Source organism: Papio anubis, chromosome 11 (assembly GCF_008728515.1).
Source record: "Papio anubis isolate 15944 chromosome 11, Panubis1.0, whole genome shotgun sequence".
Lineage (NCBI taxonomy): Eukaryota > Metazoa > Chordata > Mammalia > Primates > Cercopithecidae > Papio > Papio anubis.
This window is the reverse complement of record NC_044986.1, coordinates 35,535,020-35,562,536: the sequence shown is the minus strand read 5'-3', so window position 1 is coordinate 35,562,536 and position 27,517 is coordinate 35,535,020. Positions and strand designations below refer to the sequence as shown.

At 45.8% G+C, this 27,517-nt stretch overlaps 1 protein-coding gene across 2 annotated transcripts in view; it reads right to left on the bottom strand.

The window, feature by feature from the left end:
- CRTAC1 (cartilage acidic protein 1) overlaps positions 1–27,517 on the bottom strand; it is a 164,453-nt gene that overhangs the window by 135,904 nt on the left and 1,032 nt on the right. For both annotated transcript variants that reach the window (XM_003904095.5, XM_009215109.3), the window contains exon 2: positions 9,158–9,351. In XM_003904095.5, coding sequence (XP_003904144.1) covers positions 9,158–9,351 — 194 coding nt within the window. The remainder of the gene's footprint in view (positions 1–9,157; positions 9,352–27,517) is intronic.

Sequence of the window (27,517 nt, the reverse complement as noted above, 5' to 3'; positions counted from 1 at the left end):
ACTTTCTAAATGGATGAAAAATTCAGACTACTAAATGTAGCTTTGCCGTTTTCAGCAGAGGCATTTTTAGCGTTTTAATTATATCACTATTTTTGAATGGCTTTTTATATAAATACTCTTCACTACTTTGTGAAAATCAGGTTTTTTTGTTAAAAGCCTTTTTAAAAAATAAATTTAAAAACAAACGAACAAAAACAAATAAGCCTAAAACTCTCTTTGACCTAGAGAGGCTCTGTCCCCTTGGTAAACAGATCTACAGGCTACCTGTCCTTCCACGGCCATCGAAATGCCACCTCCAGACCTCTGTGATTCCCAGCTGGAAGTGCTCTTGGCCCCTCTGACCTCCAGGAATGCTTGCATCTCTCTGGTGGCACTGGTCACTTATGACCTCACCCAATTTGGGTGTGTTTATCCCACCAAAGACAGTGAGATCTTTAAAAGCTCTGAATTCCCTCTCTCCACCTCCAGCCACTCATAGCACTAGGTGTCAAACAGTGAGTTGCCGAGTGAATTAATTCGGATAGTCACCGAGGAACAAAGTATGCTTTTAGGAATTCTTTACAAAACTCACATGGTTTTTTCTTTTCTTTTCTTTCTTTTTTTTTTTTTTTTTTTTTTGAGATGGACTCTTGCTCTGTCGCCCAGGCTGGAGTGCAGTGGCACAATCTCGGCTCACTGCAACCTCCGCCTCCTGGGTTCACGCCATTCTCCTGCCTCAGGCTCCAGAGTAGCTGGGACTATAGGCGCCCACCACCACGCCCGGCTAATTTTTTGTATTCTTTAGTAGAGACGGGGTTTCAATGTGTTAGCCAGGATGGCCTCGATCTTCTGACCTCGTAATCCGCCCGCCTCGGCCTCCTAAAGTGCTGGGAATACAGGCGTGAGCCACCGCGACCGGCCTTCTTTTTTTTGTTTGTTTGTTTTGAGACAGAGTCTCTCTCTGTCGCCCAGGCTGGAGTGCGGAGGCACAATCTCGGCTCACTGTAAGCTCGGCCTCCCGGGTTCACGCCATTCCCCTGCCTCAGCTTCCAGAGTAGCTGAGACTACAGGCACCCGTCACCACACCCGGCCAATTTGTTTTTTTGTATTTTTTGTATTTTTAGGAGAGATAGGGTTTTACCATGTTAGCCAGGATGGTCTCGATCTCCTGACCTTGTGATCCACCTGCCTTGGCCTCCCAAAGTGCTGGGATTACGGGTGTGAGCCACCGCGCCCGGCCCAAAACTCACATGTCTCTATGACAGGGATTGACATTGATTAAAACGAATACATTTCTTGGTAGCATATTTTGTTTATTGTTGTGAAATTATACAATAGCACAGTTAAAATTCTCTGAAGTAATGGCCATCACCTCTCTGAAAAATGACACCAAGCAGTCAACCTTTTATCTCGTGTTTTAGTTTTCTATGGCTGCTTTGAAAACTTACAATGAACTTAATGGCTTACAACAATACACACGGGTTATCTTACAGTTCTGTACATTAGAAGTCCAGCATTGGTCCTGCTGGGCTAAAATCAAGATTGGCAGGGCTGCGTTTTCTTCTGGAGGCTCGAGGGATAAATCTGTTTCCTTGCCTTTTCCAACTTCTGGAGGCCGCCCACATTCCTCGGCTCTTGGCCTCTCCCTCCATCTTCAAAGCCAGAATAGTGGGTTGAATCCTTTTCACACAGAATCACTCTGACTTCCCCTTCTGCCTCCCTTTTCCCCACTTTTAAAGACCTTTGATTACATTGGGCCTACTCAGATAATCCAGAATATTCTCCCCATTCCAAGGTCTTTAACTTAATCACTTCTGTGAAGTCCACTTTGCCAGGTAAGATAACATATTGGTGGGTTCTGGGGATTAGGATGTGATATTTTGGGGAGGCCATTATTCTGTCTACCACGCCAACTGGCTCAGTTGCTCTGTGTGTGTGTGTGTGTGTGTGTGTCTGTGTGTGTCTGTGTGTGCGTCTGGGGTAATTACATAGGGGCCTCAGACCTTTGAGCTGATCAGGAGAGTATGTAATTTGGGGTGAGGGGGTGGAAGTGGAATTCTGCCCATTGCTCCTGGCTGCCCAGGACTGGGGAGGAGGTATGGATGCGGCAATGAGACAGCTCTGGCAAACCTGCCAGGCACTGCTGAGTAACCTTTTTTAGAAAAGTTTTAAGAATGGGCTAAAAAAAGCCCTGGATCCTGCTCCAATTCATATGTATTAGCATTTAATTAGTATTTAATTTAATTGGTATTTATTAGTGTTCAGAATCAGGGGCAGTCCATCCAAAACCACAGCAGAAGAGCTGGCACACTGCAATCATTCTTCCATGATACCAACAACAATGAAATCTCAGGGTTAAGGGTGACCCATTTAAGAAATATATTTTTGCAGAAGAGGCTTTCGAGTAGGCCCTTTCAGCAGTTTGAATCAGAAAGTACTGAAGTTCCTCAATCCAGTTTTAACAGCAGCAGCTTCCTTTGCAGATGTAGAAGAGGCGCTCTTTTCCTTCTTGGGATTGTTAAATCTACATTGACAAAGTTCAGACCCTGGAACATATTTGGCTGTACACACAGTAGGTGCTTGAACAGCTGTTGAGCTGAATAATCCAAAGTCTTTTATTTCTAGGCTATGAGTAAATACAAAAGGATTAGATTGGAAGCAATTTGGTGATATCTAATAAAATTTAAAATGAACATATCCCTGACCCTGCGGTTCTACTTCTTGGTATCCATCCTAAAGAAATATTTGCATATGTGTGTAAGGATGTACATGCAGTGTGGTGGAATTTGCAATGGTCACAGATTAGAAACAGCTTAAACATCACTTGAGGAATGGCAAAATGAATACAGTACATCCATACTAAGCAACTTTTAAAAAAGCTACATCTATATGTTTGAACATATTATACAGTGAAAAAAAGCAAGTTTTGGAACAATATGTATCAGTGTGATTTCTCCATAAATTATGTATTTTATAATATATATACACAGTAGAAATGTACACAACATAGACTCTTTCTCCCTATGTCTCTGTCTGTCTCTCACACACTCTTTCCATATACATGACATAGAAATTTCTGGAAGCATAAACAGCAGACCGAAAAAGTTGTTATTCTGGGAGGGGGCTGGGATGGTCTTGAAGGAGTGTGGATTGGTAAAAATGGATTTTTACCTTCACCTAGGTTGTGTGATTTTTTTTGCAACAAAATGTGCTTAAGTGTAATTAAAAGTAATACATATATATATATATATTTTTTTCTTTTTTTTGGAGATGGAGTTTTGCTCTGGTCATCCAGGCTGAGGTGCAAAGGCATGATCTCGGCTCACTGCAATCTCTGCCTCCCAAGTTCAAGCAATTCTCCTGCCTCAGGCTCCCAAGTAGATGGGATTATAGGCACGTGCCACCACGTCTGGCTAATTCTTGTATTTTTAGTAGAGACGGAGTTTCACCATGTTGGCCAGGCTGGTGTCGAACTCCTGACCTCAGGTGATCTGCCTGCCTCAGCCTCCCAAAGTGGTGGGATTACAGGTGTGAGCCACTGTGCCTGGCCAAAAGTAAAATATATTTTAAGTAAAAAAAAAGAAACAGAATGAAATAATTTAACACTTTAAGATAATATCAAAACTGATTATCAAATCTATTAAAATGTTATACAAAACAACAATTAAGACTGAAAGTTCAAAAATATTTGTACTGATTTTGTTAAAAGCATATGTGAATGTGTGCATATATGTATATATTTTAATATGTATCTAATTATATTTATATACATACTACATCTACCTATTATTTACCATATCTATCTATAAATACTATATATATCTATATACTACATGTATGTATACATACTTATAATAAAATGCATAAATGCTGCTTTGGCTAAATCATGGATAAATGTGTCTTTTTAAAAATCATTGTTCTTATTATTTATAATGGCAAATTTATCTCCTATATGATTGTGATTAATTTGGTAATTGAATACAATTTGCCTTTTAAATAATTCAATTAACTTTAGTAAATTAAAAAGTTTCCTGACATAGTTGCAAAATTAAGAAAAACCGAAAACACTGCTTTACAGTACGTAGCATCCCTTTAAATGAAACCCTTCCAAATGTGAAGACTGTGTTACGGTTTTATCAAATGAATAATCTTTGGGTAGAAAAATGGATCTAAATCATGATTTAAACTTTACAACCACTACAATCTTTCCATTTGAGCAAACTCCTGTTGGAAACTGAGATGGTAGGGGTGTTATCTCAGACCTCTGGGGATATCCCAGGAAACAAAAGCTGCTCTAAAGGAATTGTACAAGATTGACACCAACAGGAATTCCTTTCCAGACTCTGTGAGACTGTAGATTGGGTGTTTAGTTCCACTGAGAAAAGGAGAAGCCACTGGGCTTTCTATTTACTGGAAAACTAGTACTGAAGATCCTCAATGGTCTGTGCGTGCGTGGAAGTTGCCAGAGGTGATCAAATCTTCCCCTCACCCCGCAGGGAGCAGACTGCAATCATACACCTGCCGGTTAACAGATAAGCCCTCCATATGCGGAGGCACTCGCCCAGATGTGCAGAGGATCCGAGCCGGCCCAGGCCCTCCCCCATCCCCGCAGAACAAAGGGCGGTCATTTCCTGCTCCTCCCAGAGTCAGAGACATGCACACGCCTTCCATCACAATTAACTCAAGAATCTGAAACACAACACAAACCGACCCGCAACACGCTCAAAATCAATGCTGTCAATACCCAGAACGAGGACACCGAAAAAGCAACACAAAACAAACCTATTCAAAGAGTAAATACTCAAAGCAACAGGGCTCCAGTCAGACATACTACAAGGTCAACACATTCAAGACAAGTTCAAGTACGGAGTGCTTTATAAACAGAAGAGCTGACTGTTCTACCAGGGGTGGCAAAAGTAAATGCTTTCAGGGGCCAGGTAGTGGAAAGGTCTACAAGGTAATAGAGGGTGAACCTGTTATGAACTGGACCGTAGGTACCCCTGATAAAGGCTACAAATGCAATATTTCAAAATTTCAACTCCTGCTACATGATTCTTACACAGAGAGGTGACAATCAGACAGATAATAAAACAGAATTAAATATAGGTTTAGGGTGGATGAAATCTAAGGGTCAAAATCAGAAATGTTGCCAAAAAGTCCACATGGGATGAAAGGCAGGGCAGTGATCCTAGCTTTCATTGTTTGAAAAGATAGTGATCATTTGGTTTATATCTTCAAAGGCAATAACAAAACAAAAGCTAAAAGAAATAGCTTATTAAGCTCTAATATGAGGGATTCAGATTAGTCAAATTGGTTCTTGACATAAGTAACTATCGAGCTGGATTACAATAGGATTGCCACATTCCCTCAGATGGCTCAAAGTAAATGGAGCCTCTGAATACTGTATGTGTGGCCTTATTGTAAGGCAAGGGGTGGACCAAATGACCTCCCAACATCCTGATTTAAATATGTCTGTATAGTCCATTTCTGGTTATCCAGCACCAAAAAGGAGACAGTGACAAATCATCCTAAGCTGAAGATAATAAAAAGTTATATTTGCCTTTGGAATGTATTTTGGTACTCAAATTAGAATGTGTCTTTCTGATGCTCTGAGAATTCACAATGCTTCACAACAGCCACAAAGAAAGCCTGACCTGGAGCTGGGAGACTGCCCAATTTTGCCATCCTGTCTTCTGTGTAACTCTTGTTCTTTGCTGGGGGTGAGCAATAAATATCTTTCAGAATAACATCCAGCAGCCCAAGCTTTCTCAGACAGAGGCTGCCTGGCTCAACCCTGCCCTAGAAGAGACAGGGCTCTCTCTAAATGGCTGATTCCACATCAAGACCCAGGACAGTCTAGTTCTTGTTTCCAGAGGATGACTCCAAAGTCCTACAGGACCCATATAAACAGCAAGCTACACAAGGTTGAGACTTCTAAACCTTGCTGTCAGTGCAAATGATGGTCTAGCTTCACTGCCACAGAGTACACAAAGGCACATTTATTGAAAGAGAACGTGAAAAAGACTTCATTGAAGAGGAAGATGAAATGAATGTCCAACACTTGGAAAGAAAGAAACTGAAGGCTCAGGAGGTGCAGGAGCAATCCCCTGCACATCAAAGGACTGGCAGGATAAAGACCTGCACACAGAGCCCACATTTACACACAGGCTCAGGGAATTGACCTCAGCGAGTGGGCCCATGGGGGCACATATCACTCCGTTTGACCTGGAAAGGACAGGCAAACTGAAAATCCTGCTACCAAACAGCTCTGCTTCTTCCCAAATAGACCCAGGCCAGCACCAGCCCTGGGGCCAAGACCTTCTCTGCTAGTTCTGTTCTTCGCAGCTGAAAGATGAATCATGAGGAGAGCAATGCAACCTGTGCCTACTATTTCAGCATGCCTTTCAGAGAGATGCTGTGGAAAGGGGAAAATGATAGCAAAAATAATGAAGTATGCTGTAAGAGGCTCTTTGCATCCTCCTTTAGGGGGTGTGCTTGGCTCTTCGCACCCTTTCTTTCCTTCCATCTGGAACCATGGGAAAAGAGTGCAACAGAGCAGGGGGGACCCAATGGGTCTCCTGCAATAGCCAGGGGAGAAGGAGGGAAAGCCAGACCATAAGAAGCAGCGTTGGCTGCTCAGTGTAGGGGCAGGGGCTGGGAGAGGGGTGCAAGGTACTGAAATCAGAGACAGCTTCCCAGTGGAGACAGGGAGAGGCTTTCCATGCTCTGGGATCTGGCTAGCTCCTTCCACATGTCCAGGTCTCAGAAGGAGAAGAAAATAGGGTGAAGACACTTTCTGTTCATATCTCAGGTCTTACTTTTTTCCATATTAACTTGTGGGAATACAAGAGTATACCATCTTCCAAGATGAAAGGAGGGCATAATAGTTGCAACTTGGGGGGCGAGAAGGAGGAGAGAAGGACGGTTGCCCTGCTTTTCTCTGTCCTTTTTCAGTCCCCAGGGTCTATCAGGGGAGGCCAGGGTCGCCAAGTAGGAGGCAGGGCAACCATCCAAACAGAACGTCTCAGAGATGCATCAAAGTCCTCTAACCAGAGATTCTGGCAGAGTGGCACAAGGTTCTGGGAGTCAGGTTGGGCATGGACTTAGTGAGGAGGGTGTCTCCCTGATTCAGAGAGCAACTGGACAGTCACAGAACTGGACACAGGCAAGGCTGATTGACTGCAAATCTGCTCAGGTCACCCAAGGTAAAAAGAGTCATTACAATGATTCCATTTCTCCTTTTCTGTCATATTCAGCTCTTTAGTTTTTTCCCTCTAAAAGCCCAGAACCGTACTGTCCAATTCAAAAGTGACTATTTTTAATTAAAATAAAAGAAAATTTAAAAATTCAGTTCATTGGTCACACTAGCTACCATTTCACATACTCAGTAGCTACATGTGGCTGGTGGATTCCATACTGGACAGCATCAACACAGAACATTTACATCATCACAGAAAGTGCTTCTGGACAGCATACCAATCTAGATCTAGGAGGCCTAGAATTGAGTAACTCTACTCTTTGCAGGGTAGAAGAAATGAACAGACAAAATAAAAACTGTACTTTACAAAGAATCTTTTCTATACATCTCACCACTAACCCTCATGACTACCTTATAGATTTCAATATGCCCATTTTATTTAGATGAGGAAAGTGGGTCTGTGTAAAGTAAATTGCATAAGGTTTATAAATACTGGGTTGGCTACGGTTAGAATTAAAACCAGGTCTTCCAATTCCAAGGTCAAAGCTTTCTACTGTTACATGCAATTGCTGCAAATAATGTTACCCGCCAGTTACTTTAGTGCTACCAAAAAAGCTCGGGCCTCCCAGAATGAGGTCGACAGGCCCCTGTAGTGTTTTTATTGATTGACTGATTTTTGAAGTGATAACGAAACTTTGTACAGTGCTGTTTGGCAGCTGTAGAGTTAGGAAGCCTTGGGGTTCAGATCCCGACTCATCTACTTACTATTTACTTAGCAGAGAGCAAGCTGCTTACTGTCTCTGAACCCCACCTTCCTTTTTCTCTCAATGAGGATGACAATACATTTACTTCATAGTGCTGTTGGGGATGAAATAAAATGAGGGATGTGAAATGAGATGATGCATAGTGCCTGGCACATATCAGTGCTCGATGCACAATCTTTTTTTTTTTTTTTTAGACGGAGTCTTGCTCTATCGCCCAGGCTGGAGTGCAGTGGTGCCGTCTCAGCTCACTGCAACCTCTGCCTCCTGGGTTCAAGCAATTCTTGTGCCTCAGTCACCTGAATAGCTGGGATTACAGGCGTGTGTCACCATGCCCAGCTAATTTTTGTATTTTCAGTAGAGACGGGATTTCACCATGTTGGCCAGGCTGGTCTTGAACTCCTGACCTCAAGTGATTCACTCATCTTGGCCTCCTAAAGTGTTGAGATTACAGGCGTGAGCCACTGCACCCTCAGTGCACAGTAATTGTCAATGGTGATTGGCAGAAATTTACAATGCACTGTCACATGCAATAGCCTATGAAGGCTTCAAGACAACAAGCCATTACAGTTATTCCCCGTTTTACAGAGGATATCTCTGAATCTCAGTGAGTAAGAGACTGAAGGTCATACAACTAGAACGTTTACATCTTAGGGCATGAACTCAGGATTCCTAGTCTTATGCTTTTTTTGCAACCCAATGTTGGTTTTCAGGAGAGAATGGAGCCGTGGGCACCAAGGCATGTGCAGCAGAGGTTTAGCTGTCCCTCTTAATTTCCATCTGCCCCCCTCTTTGAAATGGTTAATTAATGTTTTCTTAGTCTTACGTAAAGTGCTGTGCAAAGGCAGCTTTGAGCATCCCCTTCTATCATAATTGTCACCCTTAAGGCCTTCCTGTACAGAGATCCTACAGCCCCACTGGTAAAGAAGTAATACCTGCATAATCAAGTAGGCTTAAATATGAAGAGAAGAGAGTGCCTTAAAGCAGAGCATTCCAGTTTTCTCCCTGAAAAGCCTGTGGATCAAACACCCTTCTTCCAAACTTCCTTCCATCCTGACTCACTGCAGTAGCAAAAGGCGAGGCCACAGCATCCCAGAACCCCAGCTGAGCCCAGCAGACGACCACAGACCTACGAGAATGTATGTTGTTGCAAGTCACAGGGATTTGGAGTTGTCGCACAGCCTTATTACAGCAAAAGCTGAGGGTGGGAGGCACTTACCCCGCCACGACGATCTCAAAGTCCCCATCATGGTCCACATCAGTAACTGCCACACCATAGTTGAGCTGGGTGGGATTACTGTCATAGTCAGGGGGCAGAACTGAGTTGGTGACTGCAGTGAACATGGGTTCAGCCCGCTGGGACCCCTCAGTGATAGGCAGAAACCAGAGCAGCAGCAGGAACATCCTGGACATCTGAAACCAAAAGTGACAAACGTTACTGAAAGAACCTGTAACCAAAGCAACCCCAGAACATTAAAGTCCTGGGTAGGCCCAGAGTGCCTTTCTCTCCTATTCATGGAGAGCTTGGCAGTGCCTAGGCTGCTACTTTTCCACAAACCCTGCCCTACCCTGCCCACCCTCCTTGAAACTGCAACCTGCCTCCATCATGGCTGATCGCCCTTAGCCTGCTCTGCTTTTTCTTTTTCTATGGCACCTATCATTGTATGACGTATGGTGTAATTTACTTATTATTACACTTATAATTTATTGTGTGCCTCCCTCTGCTAGAGTGTAAGCTCCACTTGGGCAAGGATCTCTGTTTTATTCACTGATATGCAGCAAGCCAAGGGTAGTTCACATAATAGGCACTTCTTTCCTTCATTTATTTCATATTTGTGGAAGGAAGGAAATGAGGGAGGAAGGGAGGGAGATGGGGAGGGAAAGGTATAAATACAAAGGCATTTCCCACACTCTGGGAGAAAGACTGGGAGAATGAAGAACATAACAGCTCTCAAACAATGCAGAGTTTGGGTGAGACCCTCATGAGTATCCAGACCTAGAACAATAGTAGATGCAATGAAAGGCTGTTCTTCTGTGGTACGTACTCCAGAGGTAGCCAGGGGGAATATGCGACCTGGCAGGTTCCTCAAGCCAAGATCCCTCCCTAGGGCAGCTGGCCATCACCTCCAGACCAAGAAGCAGTCAGTTAGGAAAGGCGTTCCAGCAGGATCTGGCGGGTAGCACATCATTCACTTGGAGAAATTAAACCACTGCGTGCGTGTTTCATTATAAATTAATTATGTATAATGCATTGTATAATTCATTATTATATCTCTAACATAACTCGGGGTGTTGCCAAGTAGCCTGGTGCCATGGGAGCCAGTGGCACACACCCAGGAGACAGATGAAAATGGCCAAGGAGGTGGAGGGACTCCACCTCCCTTGAGTGAAAGTAAGGGAGACACTTGGAACGCTGTAGATGGCACCACCCTGAGACTCTCTCCGCAGGCCTAGAATCAGCACTCATGGAATGTTTTAAAGGCTCTGCTGGAAGGAGGCCCACAAAGGCTGCATGGGTCCAGTCCCAGCAGGCAAAGCGATACTTTCCTGCCTTCAGAAGGTAGCAGACCTATTCTAGATGGAACTTTTCCTGCTGGCTTGTCAGTGCATCTGGCAGCCAAGAGCAAGGCTGAGTGAGGCTGATGTCTTAATGAAGGGAAGAGCAAGGAAGATCTGAAGACTGTCTCCCCATATGGAGACAGATGCTCCTGCCAGCAAATGAGCTTGCTGTTCAAGGACCCAGAGACCAAAATGAAGGGCCTGGGCACTGCCTTCAGAGTCAGACGTGATTCAGGAGCCTCTTGAATGCTTTGCTGGAGAGGCTGGGGAGTGACACAGGGGCAAGGCTCCAATTGCAGGGCAAAAACTGGGAAGGAGGTTCTTGTAGTGTGTTCAAAGGGCACATGTGGGGTGTGGCACTACCAAACTGAGGTCATTCCAAATTACAGAGACGTCTGAACGAGACAGCATCTTCTGCTGGGTTTTCTAATCACTAAAGACAAATGCATCATGAATCACTAGAAGAGCTTTGCAACTTGGCAGGAACTTTGATTGGATAAAGGAAACTCATAATTGGATTAATGAGCAGCTGGGTGGGGATGGGGGAGGAAATGAGAAACTAAAGAGTATTTAATAACCAGTGTCGACATGCCGAAATGTAGCATGGATCTGAAGGTCATTGGACTTTTCAACGGATGACCTCTATTGTAGTGAATGGCAAAGGAGTTTCAATTTGAGGGCCAAATCCAATTGACTGGCAGTGGCTGGAAAGAGTGCTGTGATCAGCTTACAACATCAGCAATGGGCATGGAAGAGAAAAGTGGCATCCGACATGTGTTTTAGAAGCTAGTTAGTTCCTCCCAGGCACCACACCTGCAATTTGGGTCATGGCCACTAGTGAGGCTGGTCCCATTGGGGTAATATGAGCCTAAAAGTTCTAATCATTAGAACCTTTCTAATGAAGGCCCTGAGAGTCAAGAACCATGATCTAGTCTCTTTAGTTTTACCTTTTCTTTTAATGAAAAGGAGAGATACGAAAGAAGTAGCTGCTCTGTGTTATCCGTTTCCAGATAAATAACTTAAAGCAAGATGAGAAATAAATAATGCACCCACTGGCTGACCTCTATTTTGCCTGGGTGACCTTAAACAAGTCACAACCTCTTTGGGTCTCAGTTTTCTTCTCCAAAATGAAGGTTTGGAGTTCTCTAAAGGTCCTTTCCGGCTCTAAAATTCTATGATGAATTAAAGGATTTTTTTTTAGATGCAGACCTTCAGCAGTTTTTTCCCTCCTGAGTTGCTTCTATAAACTTCAGGCCAACCAATGTGATTTTCCTTTCTGAGGATATGAAACATATTTTGAACAAGACAAGCTTTTCAGCAGGGTTCTATAGTAGTTGCCTCACAAGGGCCAAGGCCAGAGAGGAGCAAGCCATCATGTGCATCCTGAACTCACCCAGCATGAGTAGAGCAGTGGTTGGCCTCCCCCCGAGACCAGGGAAAGAGTGGGGTGGGGAGAATAAGTCCTTTACATTTCATTGCTCTGCCACGCCAAACACACCCAATGCACCCACCGGGCTGCTCAGTACCAGTTTGAAAGTCAGGGATAAGCAGTGGGCTGTCTTGATGGTGTATTTTTTGGGCAATGGTTATGGTGAGGAAGCTTAGAAGACGGTCTGTAAATATAATATTTACCCTCTTTTTGGGGGGTTCAGATAAAGTAAATCATTTAAATGCTCTTCTCTACCCTGGCTGCTCAGAGCAGTCGGCAGACCAGCGCATCAGCGTCATTTAGGAGCTTGTTGGAAATGCAGAAACTTGGATCCCACTCCAGACTTAATAAATCAGAATCTGCATTTTAACAAGATTTCAGATTATTCCAATGCATGTTAAAATTTGAGAAACACTGCTCAATCTTGGCTATGCATTGGAATCATCTGGGGAGCTTTAAAAAAATTCTGATGCCTGACAATAGTTTCTTGGATAAGACAGCAAAAGCACAGGCAACAAAAGAAAAAATAGCTAAAACAGACTGCATCAAAATTAAAACTTTTGTACATCCAAGGACACTATCAAAAGAGTGAAAAGGGAACTCACAGAATGGGAGGAAATATTTGCAAATCATATATGTAACAAGGTATTAATATCCAGAATATATAAAGAACTACAACTCAACAACAAAAAAACTAAACAACTTGACTCACAACAAAGGACTTGAATAGACGTTTCTCCAAAGATATACAAATGCTCAATAAGTACATGAAACATCACTAATCATTAGGGATATGCAAATCAAAACCACAATGAGATACCATTTCACACCCATTAGAATGGCTATAATAAAAAACAAAAACAGAAAATAAGTGTTGGTGAGGATGTAGAGAAATTGGAATCCTTGTGCACTGCTGGTGGAAATGTAAAATAATGCAGCTGCTGTGAAAAACAGTATGGCAATTCCTCAAAAAATTCCAATTAGAATTGTCATATGATCTAGCAATTCCACTTGGGCATATACACGAAAGAACTGCAAAAAGAGACATGAACAGATATTTGTACACCCATGTTCATAAAAGTATTATTCACAATAGCCAAAAGGCAGAAGCAACCCAAGTGTCCGTCAACAGCTGAATGGATAAACAAAATGTGACCTATGCATACAATGAGTATTGTTCAGCTTTAAACATGGAGGAATTGCTTTTATATAGGAAGAAAGAAAAAATAAAAAATAAGTAAAAGGAAAGAAATTCTGACACACAGTACAAGGTGGGTAAATCTTGAAGACATTATGCTAAGTGAAATAAGCCAGTCGCAAAAGGACAAATACTGTATGTTCCACTTCTACAAGGTGTCCAGAGTAGTCAGATTCATAGAGGCAGAAAGCAGAATGGTGGTTGCCATGGAGTGGGTAGAGGGGAAATGGGAGTGTTTAGTGGATTATGGAGTTTCTTTTTGGGAATATGAAGAAGTTCTAAAGATAGATGGTGGTCATGGTTGTACAACAATGTTAATATGCATAACATCACTAAAGTATATACTTAAATATGGTTAAAATTGCAAATTTTATGTTCTGTGTATTGCATCACAATAAAAAAATACGAATGCTTGGGTCTCATCTCAAGATATTCTGACTTAACTGGCACAGGATGTGTAGTAAGGGCACCAAATTTTTGTTGCTGTTAATATATAATCATGGGATATCAGATTTTTAAAAGCTCCCACATGATTCTAATATGTTGCAAAATTTGATGAGCACTGTTCTATATCAGTGCTTCTCAAACTTTAATGTGTGTGTGAATCACCTGGTGGTCTTGTTAAAATGCAGATTCTGATTCAATAACTCTGCAGTGGAGTCCAAGATTCTATATTTCTAACAAGCTCCCAGGTGGTGGTGATGATGTCGGTCCATAAACTACACATCGAACAGCAAGGCTCCATACTGTAGCTCCCAGAGTCCTGAAACCAGGCTATATACTACAGTGAAGGTACAAGATTGGTTTAAGAACATTCTCCTCTGCCTCTGGATCTAAGGAGCTGAAATCAATCCTAGGTTATGCAATCTCCAGAGCTGCCCAGGCTCAGTTTATCTTTACACACTCAGAGCTGGCTGTCTTCAGCTCAGGATCAAAGTACCACAATTGACAAGAAGTGACAAAGAGGGATTCTGACTCTAATTTTTATGAAGAGGTGAGAAGGGGAAAGGGTTGATGCTGGAGAGAGGGTCAGGTCAAGGAGATGAAGGATAGCTCCCATCAAAGGGCAGAGCCTAGGAAGAAGGGATTCTGGGCAGGAATTTGCAGGCCAAGATAGAAACATATGCCCTTGTGTTCCCAGAAACCATCATAGTGCCTGATACCTAGCAGCTTCTCTGTTAATATGTGTTAAGTAAGCACGGGAATGAGTATGTCCAATTGATAACATGAATCAACAGAAACTGCTTGCAATTTGTCATAGTTGTTTAAAAACTGTTCTTCCTCTAAAGAAATGCTCCTCAAAAGGCAGTGTGCTTACCAATCACTTGAGGGTCATGTTGAAAATACAGATTCGGATTCGGTAGGTGTGGGGTGGCCCCTGAGAGCCTGCATTCCCAGGAAGCTGTCAGGTGATATGAGACTCTAGGCTGGCGGCTCTGAACCCTAGGTGCCCAACAGAACCACCTGGGGTGGAGGTGTTTAGAAATATGCCACCACCCAGGTCCCTTACCCAGCTTCTGATTGAACTGGTCTGAGGTGGGAGTTTGAGTGCTGTGTATTTTTAGAAGCTGCCCAGATCATATTAATGGACAGTCTGGGTTGAGAACCACTGCCCCAGCTTCGTGGTCCCCAGATGGGAAGCTGCAATCTGATTTGAAGTGAGAAATGTTTCTGCTACCAAAATTCATCATCGGCTGGTTGAAGTCTATAAAGAAAATCTATTTATCTAGGGAGTGTCAGAGGAGGAGGGGAGATATAGAGTTTTGGGGGAAAAGCAGAGCAGGATGACACTGCCTGAAGCAGAAGAGCAGCTGGCACCCGGAGTGACCTCGCATTTTGTGTGGCTGACTCAGGGAGCCTCTTGTCACACCACTGTGAACATCTGAATCCTTGGGGAGAACAGGTAGAAAGATTAAAAATAGAATGAAATGTAGTTTGAACTGAACTGTTTTGTTTTCTTGAATGCTTGGGTATCAAGCACCTACTATGGGAGTAGCACTGGGAGTAGCACTCCCCGGCAGGTGTAGCACTAGAGAAGTACATAGTACATGCTACTCCATGCAGAAATGCGGAAGGTCCTAGGAATGAAAAGATGAATAAAACCCAGCCTTTGCCTTCCTTGAAGGAGCTCTCCCAATAGTCAGTGGAGCAGCCATGTGATCTTAGGTGTAACACCCCGTGTAAGGGCAATGGGAGGCTATCCAGGTAAAGCAGCCCAGACGAGGCAAGGCTAAATATCAAAGGCAGAGGGGCACAGGGCCAGAGCGCAGGGTGCCTCGGTAAGGGATGTGAGCTTCTCCTGCAGGGAAGGTGTGTGGAGGGGGAAAAGAAGGGACTTCATAAAGGCCAGAGATGGGAAAACTTGTGTTTCAAGCTGTGAGAAGAATTGTTTTTTAATAGTAATTTATTTTCTGTTTTTTGAGACAGGGTCTCACTGTCAACCAGGCTGGAGTGCAGTAGCACGATCACAGCTCACTGCAGTCTCAAACTCCTGGGCTCAAGCAATTGTCTCACCTCAGCCTCTCAAGTAGCCTAGGACTCCAGTTGGGTGCTAACACTCCTGGCTATTTTTTTTTTTTTTTTGTGGAGATGGGGTCTTGCTATTGTTGCCCAGGCTGATCTCGAACTTCCTGGGCTCAAGCAATTCTCCCACACTGGCCTTCCAAAGTGCTGAGATTACAGGCGTGAGCCATCGTACCTGGCAATAATTTCTTAAAAATGCTCTATAAGCAAACTTTTTGAACAATTCCCAGCAAGGTGAAGAGACAGAGAGATAAAGAGAGAGGCCGGGCATGGTTGCTCATGCCTGGAATCCCAGCACTTTGGGAGGCCGAGGCAGGCGGATTGCTTGAGGTCAGGAGTTCAAGAGCAGCCTGGCCAACATGGTGAAACCCTGTCTCTACTAAAAATACAACAAAATTAGCTGGGTGTGGTAAGGGGCACCGCCTGTAATCCCAGCTACTCAGGAGGCTGAGGCAGGAGAATCGCTTGAACCCAGGAGGTGGAGGTTGCAGCAGTGAGCCAAGATCGTGCCACTGTACTCCAGTCTGGGTAACAGAGCAAGATGCTGTCTCAAAAAAGAAAAAAAAAAAAACAAGAGTGAGACCAACGTTTGGAGTTAGCAACCTGGCTTTGGATCTCAACCCTACCACAGCCTAGCTCATGACCTCGGACCTGTTCCTCGATCTTGTTGGTCTTTGGTGTCCTCATCTGTGCCATGGAGATCATATGACCGGCCACGGTTTCAAGGGTTAAGTCAGTGACAAGGAAGGCCTCTCCAGGGCCAGGCAGGTGGCAGCCAACTTGCATGTTCCCCTTCTTTGACGCAGAGAGCTGAAAGGTGAGATAGTCTTTAGACATTAGTTGTGGGTTCCATGTAGCCAAACTCAGTTTTCTGTGGCCTCAGGACTTTCCTGAATTGGGCCTGGAAACCGGTAACCAAGCAACCTGGATTCTCTGACGTGGGGTCAGGCAGCTGTGGGGAGAGGCCTCCAGGGCAATTTTCGGGGCAAGCAGTTCTTTCGCAACTATGGAAAGAGCCAAGGTCACACCCCAAGCTCTCACGAAAACAAGATGCCTAAATGTTTCCGATGTTGGGAACAAGCAGAGAAAACACAGCCTTTCAGACACTTGTAGGAGGGCTGAGACATGAAGGAGAGAGGCAGCCACAGGAACACTCTGCCTGGCACAGGCTGGGCCACCAGCTCCACAAAGACACCCACAAAAGAGCTCCTGGCACTCAAGCAACACTGGAGAAGAGCTAACAGGAGCTGCCCTGGGTCTTCACCTGCGACAACACTTCTTGCAGACCTTCGATGACCCTGGCATTGTGCTAGGTGCTAGGGTCACAGCAAGAAAACTGCTCACCATTTGCAGTACAGGGTGAGGGGTGCTGCGGAGGAGGGAGCACAGAGAGATCTAAGTTAGCTAGTAGGTGGAGCTGGGGAGCTCTTCCTAGAGGGAGGGGTTGTAGCTGGACTCAGAGGATGCCATGAAGTTAGGTGGGCAAGGAGAGGCAGGAGGAGGAGCAGGAAGGAAAGAAAAACAGAGAGAGCCGACTCTGCAAAGGTCAGGAGGACCCAGCCTTCACCCAATCTGTCCTTCCCTATCTACAGACCCCACCACCTGGCTTATAAGCTGGGAGGCAGCACCCATTTTCCCACACTGCGTGTTTCCAGTCAAAGGCCCTTCCATCAGACTAGAGCAGTGGTTCTCCACTACGGCGATTTTGCTGCTCTCTGGCCCCAGGGACATTTGGCAATATCTGGGGACACTTTTGGTTGTCACAGCCAGGGAAGAGGTGCTACTAGAATCTAGTGGGTAGAGGCACGGAATTCTGTTGATCATCTACAATGCACAGGACAGCCCCCACAATTATTCAGCCCAAAATGTCAACAGTGCTGAGATGGGGAAACCCTAGCTAGAGAGACATCCTGGGCCTCCCTCTTTACTCTGCTCCCTTCTCCCAAGGGAGGGAGTTTGAAAGAACTGGCCAGTTTGAAAGAACTGGGATTGAAGAGCCCTCTCTGGCCCTGCCTCCCTGCAGGGGCCACTCTGCCATGTGTGGAGCTTGGCCAGGCAGGCTCCACCCTGCCCCCACCCACAGGGAAGCCTGCAGTGGGCAGGGCTAAGGTGTCAGCAAGCCCCAGGGACCCCACACAGGAGCCTGGCCTGCCAGGCAGTTGCCTCTGGAATAAAGGCGGCATTTCCATCTCCACCTGCCTGAGCCCCACCTCTCTTGTCCTTTCTCTTAGCTGGCCCTGAATCTGAGTCGGGGAGTGGGACGCTATTCGCTGGGCCCCTTCAAACCCCAACACTGTCACTCAGGCTGGAAATCTGGCACCATCTCTGCTGCCTCTTCATTCTTCACACCCACTGGATCCCCGAGTCAATTGTGCTTCACAAATCTCTCTCAAAGCTGCTCAGTCTTTCCACCCCTCCTGTGGGGGATCTGCCCCTTTCTCCCTCACCTGAACAATAGCAATACCTGCTAACTGCTTCTGCCTCTCCTCTCCCCTCCTCCCACTTCCACATGCTGTCAGAGCTTCCTTCCTAAATCTCAGAATGGGTCGTGTGGATCTTCATATGGACTCTGTACACCAGGCACACAGAGAGGCACGTAATTGCAATTTTGCATAGCAAGTACTATACGAAGAATGGATAGTTAACAATAATAATACATATCTACCGCTGACCATGTGCCAGACACTACTCTAACCCTTCACATGAGTGACCCACTTAATCTGCATAGTAACCCTGTGAGAGAAGAACTATGACTGTCCCTATTTTACAGATAAGAAAACTAAGGCACAGAGAGGGTAAGTAACTTGCCCAAGGTCACACAGCTAGTACCTGGTGGACCCAGGATGTGTGTCCAAGCAAACGAGCTCCAGAATTCTTCAACACCATACTGAATAGTTTCTCTCATGATATCAAACTTGTCTTAACCAAGTGAGATGGGAGCACAGTGAAAGCAGCAACCATCTCTGCCTGGGGAAGCTGGGGAAGGCCTAAGAGAGACAATGCCAAGCAGCCCAGAGGAACAAGATGGAGAGAGTGTTCCAGGCTGAGAGGAGCAGGTGCATGGGAGATGCGCAGGTTTGTGTAGTGCAGTGAGGCTCTGCAGGGCAGACTCAGGGCAGGGGCAGGACACCTGGTGGGAAGGAGTGCAGCAAAGGAGGCTGGAAAAGATCTTGGAAGCCTCGTGAGTGACACAGGCCCATTGGGCCAGGGAATGCCATGGCTGGAGTGGTGTGTTAGAAGGAATTCTCTGTCAATACAGTGTGGAGAAGGTCATGAGAAAGCTGGGCTGGAAGCAAAGAAGCCAGTTAGGTGGCAAATACCGTGGCCCAAGTGAGCGAGAACACTAGAGGCCACCATTCACTCACTCATTCATTCATTCATTCACTCATTCATTCATTCATTCATTCATTTATTCATTCATTATTTCTTGTGCACCTACTCTGTGTCAGGTACTACTCTGGGCACTAGGAAAACAGCTGAGAACAAGATGAAGTTTTTGGTAATGTACGGCATTAGTATACATTCTAATGCTTCTATTTCTCTACCCTGTCCCCCACCCTTGTCCTCTGTATTGCCAGTCTAAGAGACAAACTCCAGACCTCTGCAACTCCCTACCCCGCAGAAGGTGCCATGTTTCATGCATTTTCCCCAGCATGAAGAAAATGTAAGAATTCCTCTTCCTCCCCTCTACCTGGAGACAGTTCTAGACACTGCCTGCAGCAGCACTCATAGACGAGAGACTTGGGCTTGCTCCAGAAAAAGGCAGACAAAACCTCAGGGGACCCAGCTGAGGAAGTGCCACAGAAGCCAGTGGGCTAATGAAATGGTGTTTCTGAAAGTGAGAGGACAAATGGAATCTCCTAGCCTTATGCAGAAGTCGCAGCAGGTTCTTAATAGGTACTATTAACTGCTCAGACTTCCCGTTCTGTAAAATGGGAAATAATGTTTATCGGGTTGTTGTGAGAATGAAATGAGATGGATGTGTGTTAAGTGCTGAGCGTAATGCCTGGCAGAGAGAAAGTCCACACGTGGTAGGTAACAGTACCAATAATCACACTATTACTACTAATGATAAATGTTTGTGGGATGCATGAATGCGTCTCAGGTGACAGAGTCCAGGCCTGCTTGGTGCTCCCCTTCCAGGAGTAGTTGCCAGATGTTGAATGGAATGCTCTGGACTGTAAGACTTTGAGGAATAGGTTTGCTTCTGTAACTAATTTGTCTAGGGGACCCTGATGGAGTTATTTGACTCCTTAAATACTGCTTCCTAAGCACAGAACCCCTTAGCATGCTATGCTATACACATTAATTCTTCAAACATTGAGAAGATGCCTATGGGCCAGGTTAGAAATGATGAAAAAGACATAGTCCCTGACCTCAAGGAGCTTACAGTCTATCAGGGGTAAGACACAAGTCAGTGGGATAAGCTCAGAGTAGAAACAGGTACAAAGTAGGCCGGGCACGGTGGCTCACGCCTGTAATCCCAGCACTTTGGGAAGCTGAATCAGACAGATCACCTGAGGTCGGGAGTTTGAGACCAGCCTGACCAACATGGAGAAACCCCAACTCTACTAAAAATACAAAATTAGCAAGGCATGGTGGTGCATGCCTCTAATCCCAGCAACTCGGGAAGCTGAGGCAGGAGAATCACTTGAGCCTGGGAGGCAGAGGTTGTAGTGAGCTGAGACCATGCCATTGCACTCCAGCCTGGGCAACAAGAGCAAAACTCCATCTAAAAAAAAAAAAAAAAAGAAAAGAAAAAAGAAAAAAAGAAACAGGTACAAAGCCTAGACATAGGCCATAGGAGGGTGGGATTAACTAGGGAGGTGGTGGGAAGGGCAGGCAGAAAAGACTCCCTGAAGACGGTGAATTGGATTGTAGATGGTGGAGACCTATGGATCAACAACATGCATGTGAGACAGCTTGGTACATGCTGTGGATGCATTTGTTGCTCCTGGAGTGCAATGTCTGGATTATGGGGTGGAGGGAGAGAGAAGAGGGGACAGTGGGGACGGGGTGGAGACGCAGTCTTGTGTGGGGCAGCAGCTGGGACCTGGAGAGCCTGCCATGCCACGGTAAGGAGCCTGGAGTCACAACATGTGGGAAGTTTTGAAGTCGGGCAGAGACAGGATCAGACTTGCATTTTTGAAAGGGCATTTTAGACTTCAAGCAGCAGTGTGCAGGATGGATAGACCGTGTTTCTGAAGAGTGAGTGAGAGTATCACAGAGAGGATCTGAACATCCTGGGGCAGGGGTTGGGTGGGGCACTGGATGACCTCCGAAATCCTTTTCCAGGCCTAATAGTTTATGGGTCAAGTTTTTCCCTAAATAATTTAAAATGCATTCATGGACCCTGCTATTTAAAAGCATCCTCCCAGATATCCTTTTGTGATTTACTTCCTAGTTTGTCTCCAGTGGAAGTCCAAATTTCCATGTAGTCTATCAGCTTCAAGCAAAGTAAACCTGCACTGAGCTTCCCCGCAGCAGCCAGGTGGGAAGGGGGCAGGAAGGAGAGGGAGAACAGCAAAGGGAGGTAAAGAGGAAGAGAAACAGCCTTGCTCCAGGCTCAGAGCCAGCCACCATCTCATGGAGTGGGTCTTGTCTGGAGTCCTCAAGTGCTGCTTGATTAGGCGACCTTTGGAGGTTTACATAGTCCTCATGCCGGCTCTGGGAAGGAGCTAGATGGAAGGCAGGTTTGGAGATCCAATTGAATACCAAGGGTCACCCCTGCCCCAGAATGGCCACCAGCATTCACTTACTCATTTGTGCACCCACCAAGCACCTACTGAACCCCTCCGCATGCCAAGTGCCATGCTAGGCACTGAATTTGTGGCTGAGAACAAATGACAGTGTCTCCCTCATACTGTTTACAAGGCAGCATTTCTCCTTGAGGACTCTTATTTCCCCACCTGAAAAAGCCTCTTTGGATATACACAGCTTCTCAGATGAGAGGTGCATGATGATGATTTCTAAGAAAGAGCCTGTTCTTAGAGACTAGAGTGAAAGGGAATGTGCCACCCCTTAGAGGAAGAGACTGCGGGTGATGGAAAGAGCCTGCCACCCAGCTCCTCTGATTACAGTGACTGACCTCCAGAGGCTAAGGGACCTGTTTCAGGACAAGTAGAAGATTCATGGCAGGAATCTACACAGTGACACTTCCATGTGGGAAGGGAGGGATGTCACCTCAGTCCTCTCAGGGGAGCCTCAAGTGACTTCCTACCTCCGATCCTGAGCACAAGGAGGACAAGACCAGGGTCAGACCTCATGTGAAAAACACCAACTAAGGCTGTTCCCACCAATCCTACAAGAGTTCCTCTGCCCTTCTGGGAGGGGAACTCCAGCTCCCAGGCCTGTTCCCCTTCCTAAGAGCTGTGTTAAAATTTGTACAACATGATGCTTCCTTTAAGACAGGTCTATATCAATAGAGGTCGGGAATGCCAAAGCAGGAATCTCCACCGAGGTGGCTGCTCCCTAGGTAGGTGAAGGTTGATGTAAGGAAAGAAAGCAGTCCCTGCAGTCCCTCCTCAGGTCACCGGGACACTCCCAGAGCTCAGCAGTGATTCCCATGACCTTGTCACTGTACTTGTTGGGTGCAAACAAAGATAAGAGTAACTGGAAACAACAGAGAGGGTCATTTTACACTCTCTGCACTCTCAATTCTTCTGTAGCTAATTAAAGTAATATGTCAAAATGTCCCTTGGAAGAGCTGTTTAAGAATATGTCTGTTAAGTAAACAAGGCTTCACTAATTAATGACACGCCTTCCCATCCCTCATTGAAGTTCCTTGTAGAACTTCTGGGCCAGGAGGGTTGAGCAGGAAAGGATGGAGGAGTAGTCGCCATCTCCTTTTCTCAGAGGGAAAGGGAACATATCCAGCCTCTTGTCATTTGTGGAGCTATCAGTTTCTCCTCCGGATGTTGATCAGATTTCCTGGGCTGGAACCAGCTTACAGGGCCAGGGTACTGGAATTTTTCCAAGAAGTAAACGCTTTGCTTCTTACGAAGTCAACATGATTTCTTTCAAGGAAAATTTTTATTTTTTTAAGTGCCTAGGGTTTTTGAAGGGCAAATCTTTGGACCTTTCTCTAAAGAGAATGATTATTTATTATATATATATATATATATATATTTTGCTAAGACCACCTCCCCACCACACACACACACACACACACACACACACACACACACACACACACACTCTCTCACAGAGGCATGAGGGTGGGAGAATGATTTGTTCAATATTACACAATGAGTCAGTGGCATAGCCAGAAATACAACTTTCCAAACTCCCAATTCTTAATAATAGAAATATTAATATAGTCTCTATAATTTTCTGTTTATTTTTGTTTTCACAGCTCACATTTAATTTTCACAACAACTCTGGGGAAATCTGGGTAAAACGGTCTCAGGAGAGAGCAGATCTGAATTCCAGACCAGCTCTGCCACTTGCTTGCAGTGTGATCCTGGCTGGTTCCCTCTCCTCTCTGGATCTCAGTGCTGTCAGCTGTGAAATGGGGGAATTGGAGGAGAATACTTCCAAAATCCCTCCCACCTCTAATGTGCTGTGATTCTGTACTGCGAGGCTCCAGTCCTGGGTTTCTCAATCTTGGTGTCAATGACATTTGGGGCCAGATAATTCCTTGTCATGAGGCGTGTTCTGTGCACTGTATGATGTTCAGCAGCATCCCTGGCCTCTACCTAGTGAATACGAGTAGCACCCCATTCCCCAGTTGTAACAAGAAAAAACGTCTACAGACATTGCCAAATATCTGGGAGGGGGAACAAAATAACCCCTGTAGTCACCATTCAAGGACTTCGATAAGGTCAAAATCATGAGTGGTTCACTGGAAAAAAGGTCTTCCTCTCCCTTCCTTTTCCCCAACCCTTTCACACCTTTCTGCACGCTTTTCAAAGACAACCTCTCAGTCCTTTGCTATCTCTCATTTCTTAAATGCCCTAAGTGGTCCAGGGTGTGTTTGGTGTGATAATGAACCAATTGATTTCATACTTTCTCCTAAGGAAAGTTCACAGGTTTATGTCCCCTAAGCAACCAGCCAGGCTCTCCAGAAATCCCTAGCAGAGCCCAGGCTGGCCTGGAAGCCTGTATCTGCAGCCTGCAGGAGGCTCGGTGAGCATGAATTTGTCAGCACTCTTAAATCACTGGGCTCCGAGGAAGGCTTCTCCCAGCAGAAAGATCCTTCCTTAGGAATCAATAGCTCAGGGCCCTCCATCACATTCAAAATTATCCTGGGACCTGTAAAATTTCTTTTTCCCAAGCATGGCAGAACCCCAAAGTGAAAACCCTGAGGTGGGGGAGGGAAAGAGGCAAGGAGGGAGCCCTGCGAAGAAGGCCTTGCCCATCAGCCCAGATGTTGCTGTGAGCAGAGGCTGATGTGCAAACCTGGGCACTCAGGCTCACTCTCTGGGAAAAAGAAGACTCCGGGGGTTCCCAGTGATTCAGCAATAATATCGCCTTCCAACTGAATACCTCTTTACCTCTAACCAAGGGCAGAGGAATACTAAAGACTGTCTCCCTCCAGCTTCGCTCCCCTACCCTCATCACACAGTTGTCAGCCTCATCATTTAGCAGAGAAGGAAACTGAGGCTTGCAGAGGTTAAGTGGTTTGTTTAAGGTCTCTAAGCCAGCAAGCACAGACCAGATTCTAAGCCTGTGTCCTTACCATTACAATGAGAGGGGAACGGGTCAGTCATCCGGTGGGGCTCATAAAAGCCCCACTGGACAACTTCCTGTTTCTCATAGTCTAATGCCACTTCTCAAGCTCTCTACCCACTCCCGCATTCAAACAAAAGTCCAGAGAGCTTATGCTATAACCACAATTTATGTAAGTATATTCCTCTGGTCTTATCCAGAACTAGAGCAAGTCTTGAGAATGCAGGCTCATTTCACCAGGTAAAGCTAGGAGCTGGTGAGATCTCAAGCACAGCCTCTTAAGACTCCAGTTTAAAGAGAGGGGCTTTTGCTCTCAGGTAGTCCATGTGATCCTGCCACCTCCCTCCTCCCGCTGAAGATGAAGCCCAACTTCATCTTCTGTGAGCATGAGGGAGAGGAGGGGACTCAAGCATCTTCCCTGGCAACAAGCATCCCTTTCGTGAGCCTTAGGGAGAGAAGAGGATTCCGCCTCTCAGAATTCTGGCTTGGCAGCAGTGGGTTTCTTATGAGGGTAGGCCGCCAAGTCTGCTGAGGCTCCAAGGAGAACCAGGAGGAAGTCCATTCAGTGTGCAAAGAAGCCAGGTGGGGAGACAAGAACAAAGGGGGCAGCCCACACGCCACTCAGCAAACCTCTTTCCCAGAGCCCAGCTCAGATGTCAACAGCAGGCTCTCGGAACAGAAGAAAGGGCAATGGAAATGGTAGTATCTTGCAGGTCACCCAAGAAGCCCAAACATAAGGATTTTGCAAAAATAGAATATCCTAGCACTCTGACCTTGAGCTAGGAGCAGCAAGGGTGGGGGAAATAGGCAAATACTCTTTGGAAACTCTCCAATCCATCTAGAATGAATGTGGGAGGTCTCACCAGCAATGGTGCGACTGCAAGACAGAGAAACCCCACGCCAGCATTCCTTGGTGCTCCAGACCTGGGTTCCAAGACCACAGTGGGGGACTCAGCATTTCTGACTCCAAATGCACAGACAGAAACCTGGACTTGCATGGCTTTTGCTTAAAACACCACTTGGAATAATGAGACGAGATTGTAGAGGGAGGGAAAGAATAATTAGGACTTTCTATGACCTGTGTATGTCCATGACAAGAACTGTATTTTCTCCTCACCTTTTCACTCTGAAAAACAGATTCAAAGAGAATCTCCCCAACTGTATGGGATGTATTCATTTACCAAAGCCTGGTCAGTGAATAACTATGAGTGACTACTGTACAGAGAAAGTATGTCCATCTTTATAGTGAAGAGGAAGCAGGCCACTGGAGTGGAAACAGCTCTGAATCGAGCACTGGGAATCCTAGGACCTAGTTCCATGTCTTCCACCAAATAGTCATGTGACCTTGGCTTTATCCAGCTTCAGTTTTCTCATCTGTGAATTAAATGCATGTGAGCGTTGGGATGGGATGGGGTTGGATGAGATGCTCTCCAAGTCTCCTTGCTTCTGGCTCTCATGTTCTGGAACTCCATGAACCCTTAAAGAGTTCAAATAACACAGCGGCTCCAAGCACAAAGGAATGATCCCCGAGAGAGGGTGGGGCTGTGTACCAGCTCTGTCTCCTTGGAACGTTGTGCTTGCACCTGCCCCATTGCACCTGAGGTCACAGGACCACCTGAAGTCCAGGAAGCATGTGGTAGAAGGATTCCAATTACGATGGTGGTGGTTGAAGGCTGTAGGCTGAGCTGCCTTAAAGCATTAAGTTGCTACAGCCAGTGAAGGGCAAGAAGTGAGAAAGTCAGTGGTCCTGAGCTAGGTACCTTTGGCGCCCCCTACTGGACACCAAGGAGTCTGCTCCACCTTTATGCTTCTACCGCCTCAGCATCGGAAGCAAGGGAGCGCTTGAGCATGGGAGGCTGTCAAAACCTGTTTAATAGGACTGCCTTCCTGGTTGGTGGTATTCTTTCTAAAAGAGTCTATTTCACTCCCTAGAATTACACAGGCAATTGGTCCACACATTCACAGGGGCACCCCTGTGCAGCCATAGGACGTCTTAACCAAACATCAAGGTGCCAAGGAATAAACACCAGGATTCAGAATACCAGGTGCTGCCCAGATGGAGAAGGGAAGAAAGAGCAACAAGCAGGTATTTCGCTGCACAATTCCCCAGTGGAGAGAAGGTCTTGGGAAATGCAGCAGAAAAATGTTGACTGCAGGCAGACAACGATGGAGCTGGGGGTTGGGATATGGATTGATAGCCCCCATAAAATATCTCCAGGCTGAAGCAGGTACCCTAGGAGTTTGAACATCCACCCACATTCAGGGGTGGGATAAGGTGGAGGATTCAGCCCCAAATGAGCAGCCACAAAGCAGGTTTCCCCGACTCCCCACACACAGTTTTCACCTTCTCCAGAGTCCATTAGTGCCCACCGGAAAGTGGAATGTTCTAATTGTGGTCCTCTGTGTCATCATCAAGACCCTCAACTCTCTTCATTACCTCTTAAATTGACTTTAGGACCTACTGCCAGAAGGATGTTCTTAACCAAGTCAGAGAGAGAGAGAGAGAGAGAGAGAGAGAGAGAGACAACATTTTCTCAAGAACCATGCTGGAACAGCCACCATGTTCCCACTTTTCCAGCCTCCACCTCTCCCCCATGGCTGAGGGTGAGGTACTGTGTGACTCTCTCAATGAGCTCTAATTCAGTCTTGGACATCTCCAGCCCCAAGTCATCTGGGTTCCAAATTTCTGTCAATCGCTTATCTCTTCCCACATGAGTTCTCCCCTGACTCAAGACAACACTATAGAACTGTCCCCTGTCCTGGAACCCTCTTCCCTTCTTTTCCACCTGGCTTCACGTGGAAAGTCCTGCACCCATCCGAGAAGATATCTCAAGTACGACTCAAGAATGTGTCCTGTCAGGAGAACTGAAGCATCTCCTAGATGTGCAGAAGCCACACTAGGTGCACCCACCACCATCACCAGCAGCAGCGGCAGCAGCAGCAGCAATATTCATTAGTCATTCCCGGAGGAAGCCCCCCCAGGCTCTCAACCCTAGGAGAATTTCCCCTCCACTCTGGGAGGCTTCCATCCAGGCTGGTATGACTTTGGATTCTTGAGTTGCTTTCTGCAGAAGCGGGACTAACCAGGGCTCCCAACTACTGTACTGCAAAGAAGCGCGCTGCATTGCTGGGCATGCCCCCAAGCCCGGCCTGGCTGCCCCATCAAAGCCTCCAAGTGCCCCCACGGGGTCGAGGAGGAC